General features: G+C 36.0%; 1 protein-coding gene across 5 annotated transcripts in view; it reads left to right on the top strand.

The window, feature by feature from the left end:
• SESTD1 (SEC14 and spectrin domain containing 1) overlaps window positions 1–16502 on the top strand; it is a 118054-nt gene that overhangs the window by 88515 nt on the left and 13037 nt on the right. For all 5 annotated transcript variants that reach the window (XM_074363977.1, XM_074363976.1, XM_010959979.3 and 2 more), the window contains 6 exons: window positions 3780–3902; window positions 9823–10017; window positions 10551–10665; window positions 12094–12253; window positions 15352–15433; window positions 16132–16254. In XM_074363977.1, coding sequence (XP_074220078.1) covers window positions 3780–3902; window positions 9823–10017; window positions 10551–10665; window positions 12094–12253; window positions 15352–15433; window positions 16132–16254 — 798 coding nt within the window. The remainder of the gene's footprint in view (window positions 1–3779; window positions 3903–9822; window positions 10018–10550; window positions 10666–12093; window positions 12254–15351; window positions 15434–16131; window positions 16255–16502) is intronic.

Below are 16502 nucleotides of genomic sequence, written 5' to 3'. Positions count from 1 at the left end.
TATTCCCCACGGTTTAAATTGCTGCTACTACATGTAAAAGTCAGATTTCACGTGCTTGACATTTGCTTGATATGCCCTTCTGCCTGGTTTGACCTCACATTCTCTCATGCAGTCTTCAGAGATCAATCTGGCCATGAAAAAATGGTGGATAGTCACATACATTTTTGGCCTCTACAAATATTTGTCATGGTGGATTTTAAGAGCATATCCAAGGATGTACTTTGCATAAAAATGTAACCATTTGAGAGGTCACATTGATATGGATTGTGCATGAAACTGGTTTTGCAGTAAGTTAATATTCAGATTGAGCAAGATGTCTTGATTAAAATTGAATTCTATAACCTAGTTTGGCAAACCACCATTATTAATGCATTTAAATAGACTTGTTTTCCTGGGGCATCAACCTCAATTTGCATAGTTTTTACTTGAAATAGTCATACATCGGTGTCTTCATTACTGATGTTGCATACTAAGGAAGATTACTTTCGGCATACATTAAAACTACATGTATACTTGACTATGTAACTAGCTTTTTGTGCCAAGGAGATGTCTTTGCTTTGTTGAAAATTTGAAAGTTCCATGCTGATGAATTGTTTTTTCCCAGGTAGCATGATGTATATTAACCTGCTTTTATTTCTAAAGTACTCTAAGTACTCAAAGTTTAAATGTTTATGTAATGCTGTCTTAGGTTTTTAAAAATAATATCTAACATATTAATTAGTTAAAATTTGAGATAATTTCATTCCACCCTTATTTTTAGAATTTAGAGATTTCTAATGAAATAATTTATTAAAAATTATTTAGAATACTTAAATACCATTCTGTGTCTGTTTCTGTATTGATATTCATAATATGTATGAGAATGAGCATTTGAGTCCCCAAAAGGGAATGGAAAATTGTTTCAAAATGTTTATATAAACTTCCTTAAAACCTACTTTTTATTTTAATTTTTTAAAAGCACAGAATAAAACATTTAGTTCAGGGATTTCCTTGAGAAACCTGTGGATTTTTCTGTAAAATGCAGATGTGAAACAAAGTTTATAGAGTGAATAAACATAAGGAGCTAGGCTTTTTCCTTCAGAAAAAGTGGGAGAAATCATAGAGGCTTACAATTATTAGTATCATCTACTGTGCTTAATTGTCTTACATATAATGACTGGTATAATCCTGACAACGGCCCTGTGTAGTAGGTAGTATTAACACCACTTTAAAGACGACAGGCCACCCAGTCTTTCAACTACTAGGAGCAGAGCCGGAAGTCAGAATTCAGAGGCATGCCTAATGCTTCTCCAGGCTGAACTGCTCATCTGTCTCTTTTGTGAAAGAGTATTACTTTCCACAGTCTAACAGAGACAGACAGGTTCCTAGTACCCTGCACCTCCAAAGATAGCTCATACAAAAGTGTAAAGCAGAAAGAGTGGAGATGTTGGGGAACAAAGCATTGTATTCTGAAGAGCACCTGACAGCGGTTTGTGGGTGAATTTAGTACTCTGAAAGCAGAATTTAGCTAAGTAAATTATAGCAGTTAGGTTATTCTAGTGAGTCACAGATAATACTTAAACTTACTTTGTGTTTTTGAATTTTTGCTTTCTATTATTAAAACCTTATAAGGAGAAGGTGGAAGCAATAAATATATTAATATTTAAGATACTAGGACATAAATGGGCACAGACACGAAGAGAGAAATCCCCAAAGATCATATACTGTTAGTAAGCAAACACTTGCAATTTATTCAGTCTCACTGCTATTTAGAAATGTATCTGAAGAGATTTCTGTTTTTCACTTGACAGAAGTATTTTAAAAGCAGTAGTCAGTTTGTATACCTTGAAAAGGTTATTCTCAGTTAAAACTTTTACGATTTGAATGTTTCAAATAGAAACAAGTGTTTTAGAGAGTAACTTTATAGTATATACTATTAACTGTTAACATTACATCATCATTGGACCCAAAATCTCTATTGAAAATGTTTTTCTAGGAAAATAGTAGAGAATTGGAGAGGGGGAAAAAGCTGTTATATAACTGCTATGTATATGTTCATCTTAGAATTACTTGGACTTGGTGGAAATTCTAAGTAATTCATGCTCAACAATAGAGAATTGGAGTTGTGAAAGCAGGTATAATAGTTATTTGAGGTAGTCCTTTGGGGTGGGTTGATTGGTTAGACAGATGGGAGGGAGTGAGGGAGGAAGGCAAGCAAAGAGGTTGGCCTTCTTAAAAAAGAAGTTCGCAACCATTGACAATTACAGTAACTGTAACTACATGGAAGTGAAAAATGTAGGATAGAACTTACCTGTACTCTGTGAAATTGGGCTGTAGCATTTAAATCTAGAGTAACCTGAAAATGAATGCATGTGAAAATTAATGGAAAGAAATATACATGATTTTTCCCTGTGATGTGGTACTTTCACATGATTGTTAAAATTACATGAACTGTTAGATTTTAAAACAAATATATTTTAACTTGGTGATAACTATGGAATGCACTAACAACTCTTATATAAAGTTCTAAGGTGAGCCTGTCTGTCCACTGGGTCTATAATGTGTTGCAGAGCCATCCTCATTCAATTCTTTGGAGCTGTCTTGAGTTTAGATTTAGAGCATAACCATACATCTTTTGTTGAATTCCTTATTCTAATTTAGCTTAATAAATAATTGAGCTTGGTAAAGCTTGAAAATATTATTTTTTCTGTTAGAATTACTTCACTGTGTCTGTATAGTTTTAGAATATATATGTTTGTGGGTAAACAAAACCCTTTTTCCTTCTGCATGAATTGGATCTTGGCTTTAACTGTCTAGCTCTGTTCCCTTGAAAACCTGATAAAAATTAAAATGTCGACTGTGTTACTAGGTTACAGTTCTTGCAGTAAAAATTGTTCTAGATCTGGACTAGGAGAACTGTTATGGACTAGGAGAACTGTTAATATTTGGTGGAAGGCGTAACTTCGGGCATCCTTGAGCTCAGTGACTTTTATAATGGGCATGACCCCTACGTGATACGAAGTTTTGATGCCAAAGTGTGTCCCGTATGGATCTCATCTCCTGAACTGTTGACTCGGCAGGGACTCGGCAGAAGAGAAACACCCAATGCTGCTATTCTGGCAAACATCCTTCTGAGTGTAGGTGGTGCCAGTGGGACTTCAGGTAGTCTTGTGGGTCTGAATGTTTAACTGATCCTAGGAAGACCCCTAGAGGGTATTGCAGTAGTATAATTCTATAGTTTAAAATTTTCTTTTCAAAGTGAGAAAAGCAGAATTTTAACTTTATATCAGTTAATTCATTCTGGTTTATCAATGCTTTGCAAAGAACGTTAGACTATAAGTCAAGATACAAGGCTTCTAGAACTAGTTTTTAAATAATTATGTTACCTTAAGCAAGTCACTTAATCTCTCTGAAACTCAGTTTTCTTAAGTGTTAGTTTGACCTATGTCGTTTCTGATGTCCCTTCCAGTTCTAAATCCTATAATTCTCTGATTTTCTTATCATCATAAGTTAATTTTTAATCCTCTTTTATGGAAGCATTCCAGATTTCTTTTGACTTGGCAGATAGATAGCTGAAAACCTAAGGTGGTAGAGTGTGCATTCTTTCAGAGTTAGGCTTTGGAAAAGTTGTCATGTTATAGCTGTACAGTTCCAAAAGAAATGTTTACTGCCTAAACAATAGAATGTAAAGAATTTAAGTTAAAAATACTTGAGGAATGGTGGGAGGGGAAAACCAATTAGAATTAAAGTTTGGAAAGCTTTTGATTATTTTGAAATTTCATCTCAACTTCTATTCATAGGTTGTGAACTGGCTCGAAGGGCCTGGATCAGAACAACTACGAGCCCAGTGGGGGATTGGAGACTCCATTCGGGCTTCCCAAGCCCTACAGCAGAAGCATGAAGAGATCGAGAGCCAGCACAGTGTGAGAGGCTTTTTCCTTTGCAAGTTACAGTGCTGTTATTAATGTGTATAGTTAATGGCACATGTGGTACTAAGTGATAAGTTGCTATACTTTGATTTAGGGGCATGAAGTGTACGGTATATTTAATGTTTAATGGCCATCAAGTACATTTTGGCTACTTAGTACATATTCATTAGAAGTTTAGTTTTGGTTTTGTCTCCAGTATAATTTAATTATATATTTTTATAGAAACACAATTTGTAAAATTTTTAATTTAAAACTACCATAACAGAAGAGTAATAGTACAAAAATAGAACTTTCATCTGTAGTCCTGAATTTAAAAAGTATAACCTCAAGAACAGGGATTGTAAGTTAAATACAATTTATTCAGTATGTTTTTTTCAGCATAAAAGGAAGAACCGTTATGTTGGAACCTGTGAAATGCATGAAATAGTAGTTTTTTCATTTAAGGGATTTCATCTTTAAGTCTCTTACAAGTACTAATTAGGAAAATTGCAAAGACAATATATATATAGTTGGACCCTGCGAATCCACGAGTTCCACACACATCCGAGGATTCAACCAACCAGGGATTGAAAATATTCAGAAAAAAATTCCATCAAGTTCTAAAAAGCAAAACTTGAATTGTACTGTTTTAACCAATAGGTGGCACTGCATTGTCACCTTGTGACTAGGTTGTTTCATGCAGGTTGCGTGAGTTAGCTTATAATGTTTAAGATACTCTAATATTTTATTAAAAGTTTTCTCTTTGTGAATAAAAGTCAACACCTTAAAGCCTGTATTGGAATTCCGTTAGTCTTATGAAATTATAAGGACAAATTTCTAGAATATTGATTGCTTAATATGGGTAGAATTTGGAGAAATTTTTAATACGCCATGTTGTGTTAAAACAGTCAAGTATTAAATTTTACACTCTTTATAAAAACATAATTCAGAAATAAAGCTAAAAATCCAAATTGATTAGGATTTTCAGTACTAATATATGGAAAATAAAAATCCTACTAATATGTATTTTTTTGTTAAGGATTGACAATGAGAGTTTACTTGGTTTTTGAGTACTAGGCAAGCACAAAAGAAAAAATACTAAGGTATATAAAAATGATTATAGTAACTTAAATTTTAAAGTATTTTAGTTTAGTAATTTTATTTTATCTTTTTGGTGGAGGTAGATAAGTGGTAGGAAAAGCACATGATAAGAACATGCAGAAGCATAAATCTCTGAAGTTGCTTTAGGACTCTCTCAGTGTCCTCCATCCCACAGTACTGACCTCTGGTCTCCAGAGAGAATACTGGTGTGCTGTGCCTGGTAGTAAGCAGCAAAACAGGTCTACATGAAGAATCAAGACCTCATTTCTTTGTAACCTATTAGCCGAAGTGAGTTGGCAGTGTTCCCCCTAGATTAGGATTTCTGTATCATGGTATGAAGTGTAAATACCCATCGTTTCACCAGCTGTGCAACACCACCAATTCGTACATGTTTCCAGAGTCGGTCCTGATGACCACCTCTGTCCTAGTATGTGAACATTCAAGTACATTTCTTACCTACCATCCTAATCCAGATCCCATATCTTGGGGTGTGTGTGTGTGTGTGTGTGTGTGTGTGTGTGTGTTATGAAATAATCATTTTCTATACAGTTAAATGTTCATAAGAGATACACCAGAGAATGACTATAAGAGATACACCAGAGAATGACTATAACTGAACAGACTTAGCCTGTTCACCTAAGGTTCTGTAAATTTCATATTCCCCTGTTTCTTCAGAAGGAATGTTTTGATTAATTACGTGTGTGTGTGTGTATGTATGTGTGCGTCTCAGATTTTTCCCCCCACATCCCAGAGAAACTGGTTATTTCTTTATGAAATCTCAGTTCTAATTTCAGGTGTTAGTTTTATGAAACATACTAGTTTTTAAATTGTTTACATCTTTGGTCTGGTTACTAAGGCCTGTATTTTGCAAGTTTAAACCAGGAAAAAAAGCAGCTTCAGGATGGTAATTCTTAAACCTTAGTGGTCATGAGAGTCACTTGATAAAATGCCTGTTGCAAAGCCCCACCCCTATAGACTCTGATTTAGTAGGTCAAGGGGGAGCTTAGGTATTTTTAATAAGCACCCCAGGTGAGCTGATGTAGATAGTTCTCCCTGTAACAAATACTATCCTAGGACTCTAATCCTTTTGTTTACTACTTTTCTCTGAATCATTGCTATTACTTCTTCAAAGAATTGGACCTATTTAGTTAGAGTATTAACTAAATTTGTAAGTACTATAGATAGACTGTGAAATCCCTTTCTGTTCTAGAACACAATGGTGATAATTTTCTCAGGCAGTGTTTCCTACTTTAAATCAGTCAGTCTCCATTAAGCTTTATAATCACTGTGTGGTTTTAAAAGTATTTTACATATATTACCTAACTAAATCCAAACAATATCCAATAAAGTAGGTAAGGCAGATATTATCATCACTGTTGTACAGAAGGCCCTCTGTATCCATAGGTTCTGCACCTGCAGATATGGAGGGCTGGCTGTGGGGCTTGAGCATCCATGGGTTTTGGAATCCCCGGCACCAATCCCCCAAGGATACCGAGGGACAACTGTATAGAACAGGATTTCTTGACCTTAGCTTTATTGATTCATTTATTGATAAACCTTTGTTGTAGGGGCTGTCCTGTGATTGTAGGTATTTAGCAGCATCATTGGCCTCTACTCGCTGGATGCAGTAGTATCCCTCCCTCCCAGTTGTGACAGCCAAAATGTTTCTAGATACTGCAAAACATTTTCTAGGGAGCAAAATTGCCTCCAGTTGAAAATACTGTTGTTAAAAAGAAACAGCTTCTGAGAGACTGACTTGATGAAGATCACACCCTTAGTAAGGAAATAAGATACATCTTGAATGTCTTCCAGTGTTCTTTGCACTACATCGGCAGTGTTCTTTGAATATGAATACACAGATTGCATCATCCGTGTATTCATATTCAAAGATTCCATAGTAGTTCAAGCAATAAAACAAAATGGCAAATTTGAGAAACCCAGGTTTTAGGTATAGGGCACAAGAGTAGACGATGTTTAGACCAGTACCTGTTACCTACTTAATTTAATATCAACAAATCTTCAGTGCCTCATGTAAAGTGTCTTATATGTTCATTCAGTACATGCTAGTTGAACACATACTAGATGTCACATATTGTAGGCTCTTGGGTATATAGCACTGTCTTGTAATATAAACTTATATTCAAGTTGGGGAAAGAGCGAATGGAGAGCAATGTAGGAAAGGCTTCTCTGAGGTGATGACGTTTAATCGGAGACCTTGAAGTGATCTGAAGGAGTAATTCAAGCAATGGGCAATTCAGATGGAGGATGCAGCAGTGAAAACACCCTGTAACAGGTGCTTACTTGCCATGATAAAGGAAAAGCAAGTATGTTGGTGATGTTGTAGTGCAGTGAGCAAGGTAGGGAGTCACAGAAAACAAAGTTTTGAGAGGGGGAGTTGGGTCATGTGATTTTAGCCCACAAAAGGGAATTTGAAGTTTATTTTAAATGTTACATGAAATCATCGGAGGGATTTTTGAATAGAAAACTGATTCATGTTTTTAAAAGATCACCTGCTATTGAATGAAGAATAGGGAGAAGAGACAAACGATGAAATAGGAAAGTAGGAAGCTATAAGAATGGGGGCAGCAGCAGTGATGAGAAGTTGCCTGGTTCATGAAGTTGAGCCGGGAGGACTGGCTCTTGGAGGAGTCAGGTGTGTGGCCTATTGACAGTTAAGTGGGGAAAACTGGGAGAGAAGCGGGTTGGGAGGCTGGAGAATCAGAATCTTTGGGGGGTAGATTAAATTTTACACATCGACTAGTCATCCATGTGAAGATAGCTAGTAGACAGTTGGGTAGCAGTGTCTGAAATTCAGTAGATGGATCAAAGTTGAGGATTATTAATTTGCAAATTATCAGCCTATAGATGTTACTTAAAGGCATGGGACTAGATAAAAGCATTCCAAACCCAGTGAGTATTGATTTAGAAGAAAAGAGCCTTTGGTAAACTGAACCCTGGGTCACTCCTAAAATTAAGAGGGCAAGGAACCAGAAGGAAAGCCAGCAGAGGAGGGTGGAAAGGAGATGTGTGTCTCAGGAAATGAGAAAAAGTTGTTTCAAGGAGGAGGAAATGGTCAAGTGCAACTGCGAAGTCCAATAAGATAAAGACTGAGAATTTGAGAAGAGTGAGATGGACAATTCTGAGGAGAGTGAGTTGAAAAAAGAATAGGAAATGAGAAAACAGAGTGACTATAGAGAACTCCTCAAGAGAAGGGGGTGTTTTTTTTTAGTTTAATTTATCTGTAGTAAAATGCACATATCTTAAGTATTTATTTTATTTAATATAAGATATACAACTTATTTGTATGCTGATGAAAGTAATCCAGTTGAAAAGAGAGAAGATAATTACAAGAGCCAAGACTTAGTTAGACAATGGAGGGCAGTCTGTAGAGCTCAGTGGAGGGGTTGGGCTTACAATCAGGCACAGTTCCTTTGTTGTATTAGTAGGGAGGGCAAAGCATTGAGCTAAAGACACAGGCCAAGTCATAGATTTGTCAGTGAGAAAATGAAAGTTTTCTTCTGATGGCTTCCTAGTGAATTAAGAAGTTGGATTTTTGGCTGAGAGTGAAGAGGCAAAAAGAGAGTGGAGATTTAAGGAGTGAATAATCATGAGAATGGGAAACTGAATTGACTTGGGAACTGTAGTAGGGTTGCTAAAGGCTCATTTGAAGTTATTTGGTCATAACTTTAAAAAGACACCAGTCCATTTGGTTGAAGTAGTCACACAGATAGGTATTTGGAAAAGGGGGAAGTATTTTAGTATCTTTCTGACCATTATGGACATTCTTTTTTGATACTGCACTAAAATTTGAAAAATAACTGTATTTTCCCAAAAGACACCAACCCACATAGTTGTTTTTATCCATCATATTTAACTGTTCTAGGCACCCAGCAGACAGAGAAATCTTGTTTGAGGTTTTGCTGAGTGAATGTGATTGAAGGAAGGAGAGCAGGGCATGAGCATGGGTTGTGCCCCAGGAGGTAGTTACAGCCTCTGACCAAGGGTAGAAGTGAAGACATGAAGCTCCTGAGTGCTGGACGGTAAAATATGCTGAGGTCAGTGGACTGGTGGACCTTGTGAGGCTGTAGGAGTGGACATAACTAAAGAATGTGAAATGGAGAGTGGGTAGCTGGTCGTCAAAGAATGAGATTCTTGAAATTAAGATTTAGGGGCTATAAGTAGCATGTGATAATGACAAGATTTTGTATTGGTTGGAGTAGGTAGCTGAGGTGGGGTGAGGACAGGGTAGCTGGAAATGAGGGAGGGAGTCAGGGAACTGAGAGTTCAATGTTGGATGGATGTCTACATGGTGGAAGTCAGTAGGTAGCTGGCACTGAGAGGAAGGCAGGGAAGTTCGTGCATGCAACAGGAACGGTTGGCAGAGTGTAATCTGACAACATGCATTTTACAGGAGGTGTGGTTTTTGAGAGAAGAGGAGAAGAAGAAATGGTCTGGAAATAGTAATGAGGAATGAGGCAGCCAACTCCCTCACCTCCAGCCTTGTGGTAGGTTGGCTATGGAGACAAAATTAGCAGTCATTTATGAGGGCTGCACGGTTACCTGCTTTCTCTAAGAGTGACAGGTTTCATGTAGAACAAAAAAGAGAAGGGGACCTCTAGAAGCCAGGATGAGGGAAAAGATTTTGCTATTGGCAGGAGTGAATTCCAGGGATCACAGTGGAAGGATTTGAGTGCTAGGGACTTTTTATCCTCAATTTAAATAATTTTGCTTTGGAAAATTCTCAGATATGTTACTTACCATATCCAGAGATAATAAACTGTAATGTGTAGTTCTTCAGGAACTGATTTGATCCTTTACAACATCTGTTTTACAGGAATGGTTTGCAGTGTACGTGGAACTTAATCAGCAAATTGCAGCACTCTTAAATGCTGGGGATGAGGAAGATCTTGTGGAACTGAAGTCACTGCAGCAACAACTTAGTGATGTTTGTTATCGACAGGCCAGTCAGCTGGAGTTTAGGCAGAATCTCTTACAAGCAGCTCTGGAATTTCATGGCGTTGCCCAAGACGTAAGTGTCTACTCTGATTGCTTTTCTTTTCTTCAGATTATCTGAATACTTATCTGCACATCATTTTTGCAGGTTTGCATGTCCCCTAATTATTTTTCCGGTACAATAAAGTAATTTTCTGGTGGGGGAAATAAGATAAATATCTTTGATTAAAAAAATGCTTTTTAATTTAAAATTTTAAGTTATTCTGCATGCAACTGAACTTATTTTTGTCTAAATAGTCCAAACTAATAGATATATTTCATTTTGATACTTTCTCAGTGTTCATGCTTTATAACATACATTGAATTGGAAGTTTCAATACTTTTTTACATTCTGCTGACCTGGACATACTTCTTTGTCTTTCTGATGCATGCATCTGTATGTTCTCTTTCAGAAAACATCTATTCTAATTATTTGTCCTTGTCTTTTAACAGCATAGTCTTTTTCAAGTATAATTGTAATAACCTCATTAGATATAAACCTCATTAATCATTAAACACTTTAGATGCTGATTACATCAGGGTTATCTCTTTGGTGTCCCTCTGCTTTAGTTGTCTCAGCAGTTGGATGGCTTATTAGGGATGTTGTGCGTAGATGTAGCACCAGCTGATGGAGCATCGATTCAGCAAACTTTAAAACTGCTTGAAGAGAAGCTGAAAAGTGTTGGTAAGCAGATTTTAAAAATGCTGAAAACATAAGGGTTCTTTTTTAAAGAATTATCATTTCCATAGTTAGACAAGTCAACTTATACTGAATTATGATTATTTATAAGGAACACAGAAAAAATTAGTATGAAAAAGGCTTTATTACCTTAAAGGGTGTAATTTATGCTACAATTTTTATTTTTCATTGTTGGTCAATCACCCTTCCTTCACTGGGCCTTTAGCCTTTCTTGTTTACCCAGCCATATCTACAGGTGCTATGTCTTGCATATAATATGAAGTTATTTGTAGTGCATGTATAAACTGTAATTAGCTGTGAAATGTTCTGTGGCAAACCTTGTATGCCCCAAACTGTGTTTTATGCAGTGAGTTTTGTTGCTCTATCCTAACCCTGTGAAAAAATGGTTGGTTTGGTTCTGTGCATTTGTTTCTCCGAACTGGGAATATTGCCAAGGTGACATACTCTCCCAGGAGAGGATGGTGCAGTTTCATTAAGCAAGTTCTCTCACTTGACACCAAAACCTTTTAAATTTTACTACGGTGGGAAATACGATGAATTTCCCTAGGTCATGACTGGGAGAAGTGGATAGTGGATGTAAAAATGGGAGGGCAGGGTGGTATTGAGAGGGACAGGAGGGCAAAGGGGACTGGAGGAGAAGAAGCAGAAACTCAAGGCAGAGATTTAGTAGAAAATGCTGACACATCATTGAACCAAATTAATTTTGAAGGGACTTGAGGCAGTGAGTTTGAAAATTATGTTTGTACTGTCATTTTATTTACTTATATAGTCATTAACATAATACGTCTAGTACATGTTTAGTATTTAATATGCCAAATGAAGTTTGTTTCAAAATGTCAGTTTTCTTGAGCTATACTTTTCCTTCAAAAAAGAAAAAAGAATTCCAGTGTACTTGCCTAATTTAGAGTCTTTTAAGCCTAAGTGTTACTTCTCTTTGGGTGTAAGCTGGACAGTGCCTATACTCAAAATGTTCAGTATCCTTTTACAGTGAGAATACATTACTTGAATGTTTCAAAGTCTTGCAACTCTTAAACATTTTTTTTGAACAAAGTATTTGTCTTGTTCTCCTAAAAATTGGATTACGTAAAAGGAAAATATTGGAATTTTTTCTCTTCAAAATAGAAATTCTCACACTCTCTTCCTGCTTTCAATTTTGAAAAGTAATTATTATCTATGGAAATACACCTTTTGGAAATTTTCTTTAGGGAGAATGAGTGAGAGGGAACTCCAGTTTGAGCCACATTTAAAAGGTTTTTATTGATTAAAGTATCCAGAGGGTTCCATCTCAAGATAGTTTAATGTACCAATGTTGTTATATTTGGAATCCAAGTACAGTATCTGCTGTAAGGATTTACTTGAGGGAGGGAAAGCATCTCTTGTTTAAGAGATTAAATCCAGTAACTTTTGTTTTAGATGTAGGATTGCAAGGTTTGCGTGAAAAAGGTCAAGGTCTTCTGGATCAGATCTCCAATCAGGCATCCTGGGCCTATGGAAAGGATGTAACCATTGAAAATAAAGAAAATGTGGACCACATACAAGGAGTGATGGAAGACATGCAGCTTAGGAAACAAAGGCAAAGTTTAATGTTAATTTTTGCTAAGACAACATAACATTAAAATGAAAAGTGATAGAATTTATGTTCTATAGTAGGCATGTAGTAGGTTTTTGGTGAATGTAATAATTGTTGTATATAATTGTACTAACAAATAATGACACTTTTTTCAAATAATGAGTACCTTTTCCCTTTTTACTCTCTCGTAAAAATTTCAGTTTTGCTCAGGTATATTCCACTTCATATCCCCAGTGTAGCCTATGACTCTTCTTCTAAGAAAACCCTTTTTTGGAGAATTTTGCTTTTTCCATTTTCATTTTGTTTATTTAGAGTTGCTATTAAGACTGCCATCTACATTGATCTGTTTCTTCATCTAAACGTCTCACAAATTGTCACTCATCCATTGTTCTTATTTTTGCTCTAGAAGGGTTAGACGGTATTCTCTGGGTAAGATGATGTTTAGTTTCATTTGATATTTGATATTGAACTAGGAATTTAAAGAATTCTTTGAAGATTCAGTCAGCAATGGTAATTGCAGAGTATTGCAAAGTAAAGGATTAAATTAATATATGCTAGTATACTCAATCTAGCATGATTGTGTGAAATTTTTGCACACTTAGAAATTTTAGGGTCTTCAAGAAAACCTCACAGAAACTCTCCCACTACATCACAGAGAAAATAGTCATTAGACAGAAAGTTTTTCTCCCCTCTTATCTGCAAACATATCCTTTCATTATTTATCATCACAAAGGAGGATATAGTTCTGCTCTTATCAGAGCCGTCTCCCCCCATGTCTCCTCACTCCATCAACTCCCATTCCCCATTCTGACCCCTGCTTTTCATTAAAATGCTTACATTCCTCCTATTAAAAGAAAGTTAAACAGTTACACACACACATATATACCTTTCTCTTAAACCCTTTGTCAGGAAAGAGAGCTAAATCTTTGAAGGTCTAATCTGCACTTATATAACTTGCTCACTACCTCCAATTTACTGTTCCACCCTTCTCAGTCTGACTTCTATCCTCACTGTTTCACTGAACTTTGTATTGCCACGTGTAATAAACACTTGATCTTGCTCAAAATCTAGGGAATACTTTTGGTCCCGACATTGCTTGACCACTCTGAATAGCATTAGGCACAATTGACTTTTTCTTTCTTCTTGAAACTCCTGACAGCCTTGTCTTCTTTGAAAACACCATTATAGCTCTCATCCTGGCACTCTGTTTCTTCTTGGTTTTTTTCACTGATTTCTTGTCCTCCAGCTAATTTCACTGCTTTCAAGGTTTGTTCGGAGGCCAGATTTTCTTATTCCTCTGTCTTCTCCTTGGGCAGTCTTCACTACTTTAATGGCTTTCTTTAATATGACTATACTTAGTAGTTCTGGCTCTGACCCAGAAGCCTCTCCTGTGTTTTGGACCCATAATTCCTCTTGCTGTCTGAGTCTCTCCACCTGGATGCTCCATATATTACTTAAAACTAATACATACAGATTAGAATCCTTCTACTCCAAAACTTGTTCTTTTTCTTTAATTTCCTCTCCAGGTTAAAAATACCATCAGCTGTGGAACATGGGATTTATCCTAAGGATTTACTAAAATCCTTACTCATCCTCATCCCTTACTGCCTAATCAAATGCCTGAATTCTGCTCTCTCTGAGTCATGAACATTTCTTTTTTCATAATCTTAGCTCTTATCTGCCTCTGGCCTTGCTCCTCTACAGTCCGTTTACATAAAAGCAATTTCTGTAAAGCACACTTCTGTGTCACCTAACTTCCTTGTATAAAATTTCTCAGATGAAGTTCAGTCTCTTTGCAGTAGTGTGGGAGACCCTTCATAACCCAGTCCTGCACAATCTTACCTCCTTTTAACTTTCCCACAAAACCACACAGTTGTTTGTACTTTCCTGAATGTGTCATGCTGTTTCATGTATCCATGACTTAGAATGCTTCTTTCTTCATTTTCTGCCAAGTGGATTCCTAGTTAGTCTTCAAGACTCAGGAATGCTTATCTTTGGAAGCTTTTTTTAGATTTCTGAGGCAGGTTTGTTACTTTCCTCCCGATTCTCATACAGCTCCACAATAGTATTTATCACGTTGTTTAAAAGTCTGTCTCCCCAAATGGGACCATGTTAGTAGTGGAGACCACATTTTATGTTTTTCAGGCACATTATCCAATACCTGACAACGTGTTGAATATGTGTATAGTATTAACTTTCATCATTGGAGTGTCTTACATTGTCTTTTAGCCTAAGATTTTAAAAATACTTTCCTTCAGTCCCTTGTAGAATTACTTAACCAAGTTGCATTTCAACAATATATTATGGGTTTTTATTGAGGGGTTTCTTTAAAAAAAAAAGCCTTAAAGTGACAATGACTTCTCTATTATTATCAAGATTCTTTAAGAGCATCAACTGTGGTGGAGCCCACTGCCTCTTGGGCAACTTGGTATTGGTATTTGGTACTGCATTGAGTTTCCTCTGTCCCATCTAAAGCATATAGAACTGCAGGGGAATGAAGGGAATGGATCAGAGCTGAGCTAGATCAAGTCAGCTTAAAAGTGTAATCTGTATATTTTCCAGGCAGACCACGGCAAAATTAAAAAATGCCCTGAATTGTGTTTCTCTACACTCCGAAATCCATAGTTTCTTTTCTTAAGAACATAGATGGAGATTTTTTTTTTTTAAATTAAGAATTAGATATTTCTGGATAATGTAATATAATGAAAAGTTAATTTTTAAAATTTCCTTTGAGCATCATCCTCTAAATTAATATTTGAGAAACTTTACATTTTTATTTTGAAGCTTGTTTAGTGCTAATTGGCAATGGATATTTCTTTGAGTTTTAGTGTACTACTGTGTTTATGCTTTGCTTCAGTATTTTTCAGAATCCATGCTATCCTCAAGAGGGTTTGTGATTCAGTATCATTCAGGTATTTTGAGGTTTTGATGTAATGTAGATACAGTTAAAATTCTTACAAATCAAAACGAAATAGTTGCAGTCTCCATAGTATAGGACTAAGTATTTTAGTTTACTGTAAAACAAGCGTGCCAGATGGTGGTGTAATAATAGTTATCAACAAAACTGAAATATTACCCTGATTTATGTTTGGATTTATTAGATGTGAAGACATGGTAGATGTACGAAGATTAAAAATGCTTCAGATGGTGCAGTTGTTCAAATGTGAAGAAGATGCTGCCCAGGTAAAGATCAATCAGACACATTATGCACTTGTCTTTTCTTAGAAGATTGATTTTTCCTAACTATAGAAATGTACTTTTCATGGGCCTAAGAAAGTGAATTTATTAAATCAGACTCTAGTTTATCCTGTTGAAATAATGAAGTTTTGTATTCCCAGTTATGTAACTGGTCTCATTTGACTTATCTTCTCAATGAAATGCTCTGTTGAGCTAGAAATTGGGGTTGTTTGTTATTTATTGCTATTGATTTGGTTGTCAGTTATATCCCAGGGTGAAGGCTGATGTAGCACATTGCCTTTTAAACCACAGGAGGGTTTTTAAGCTAGATAAACAATTTGCTATCTTTGTGTAGTTAGCATCAGAAAATGTGGTTCCAGCCTGACTTAGAGGAAACTTACTATTTTAAGTAGTAACAAAAATCTACAGTGACATTCCAATAAGATCTATATTACAGAAACACATGATCTTCCGTTAATATAAATCATGTAATAATATTTTTAAAGGAGTGCTTCTCTTTCATAGGTCTGGTCTTTAGATTTTATGTAGCTTGGCATTGAATGAAATAAGCTGTTAAGAACAACTTGGGTTATAACTAATGTGTTAATCACATTGTACTAATCTTTCTTTTTATAAATATGCTGTTTTGATATAAGAAGTAAAGAGTTATGAATCCAGCTTCACTGTTACTTATTTTCATTTAGGCAGTAGAATGGCTAAGTGAACTTCTGGATGCTCTGCTTAAGACCCACATCAGATTGGGCGATGATGCTCAGGAAACGAAAGTTTTACTGGAAAAGCATAGAAAATTTGTTGATGTTGCACAGGTGCGAAACTGGTTTATCTTCCTTTTCTACAAACTCAGCATTTGAATAGCTTTCTGCATGATTGTAAAGTAACTTAACCCTCCAAGTCCAGTAGGGTCAGTTATGTTATTCCAGAAATATCACAGAATGAAGAATATGTCAACTGGTGCATCAAAACTAGCCTGCATAAACTGTAGAGGGATTTTCTTTCCCTGAATACAGGTTCTGTTTGCTTCCTCTGGTTCGTCATATGTATTGTGGCATTTTTT

The sequence above is a fragment of the Camelus bactrianus genome, chromosome 5, assembly GCF_048773025.1.
Source record: "Camelus bactrianus isolate YW-2024 breed Bactrian camel chromosome 5, ASM4877302v1, whole genome shotgun sequence".
Taxonomy (NCBI): domain Eukaryota; kingdom Metazoa; phylum Chordata; class Mammalia; order Artiodactyla; family Camelidae; genus Camelus; species Camelus bactrianus.
The sequence above is the reverse complement of the archived record's forward strand: the minus strand, read 5'-3'. Positions and strand labels throughout refer to the sequence as shown.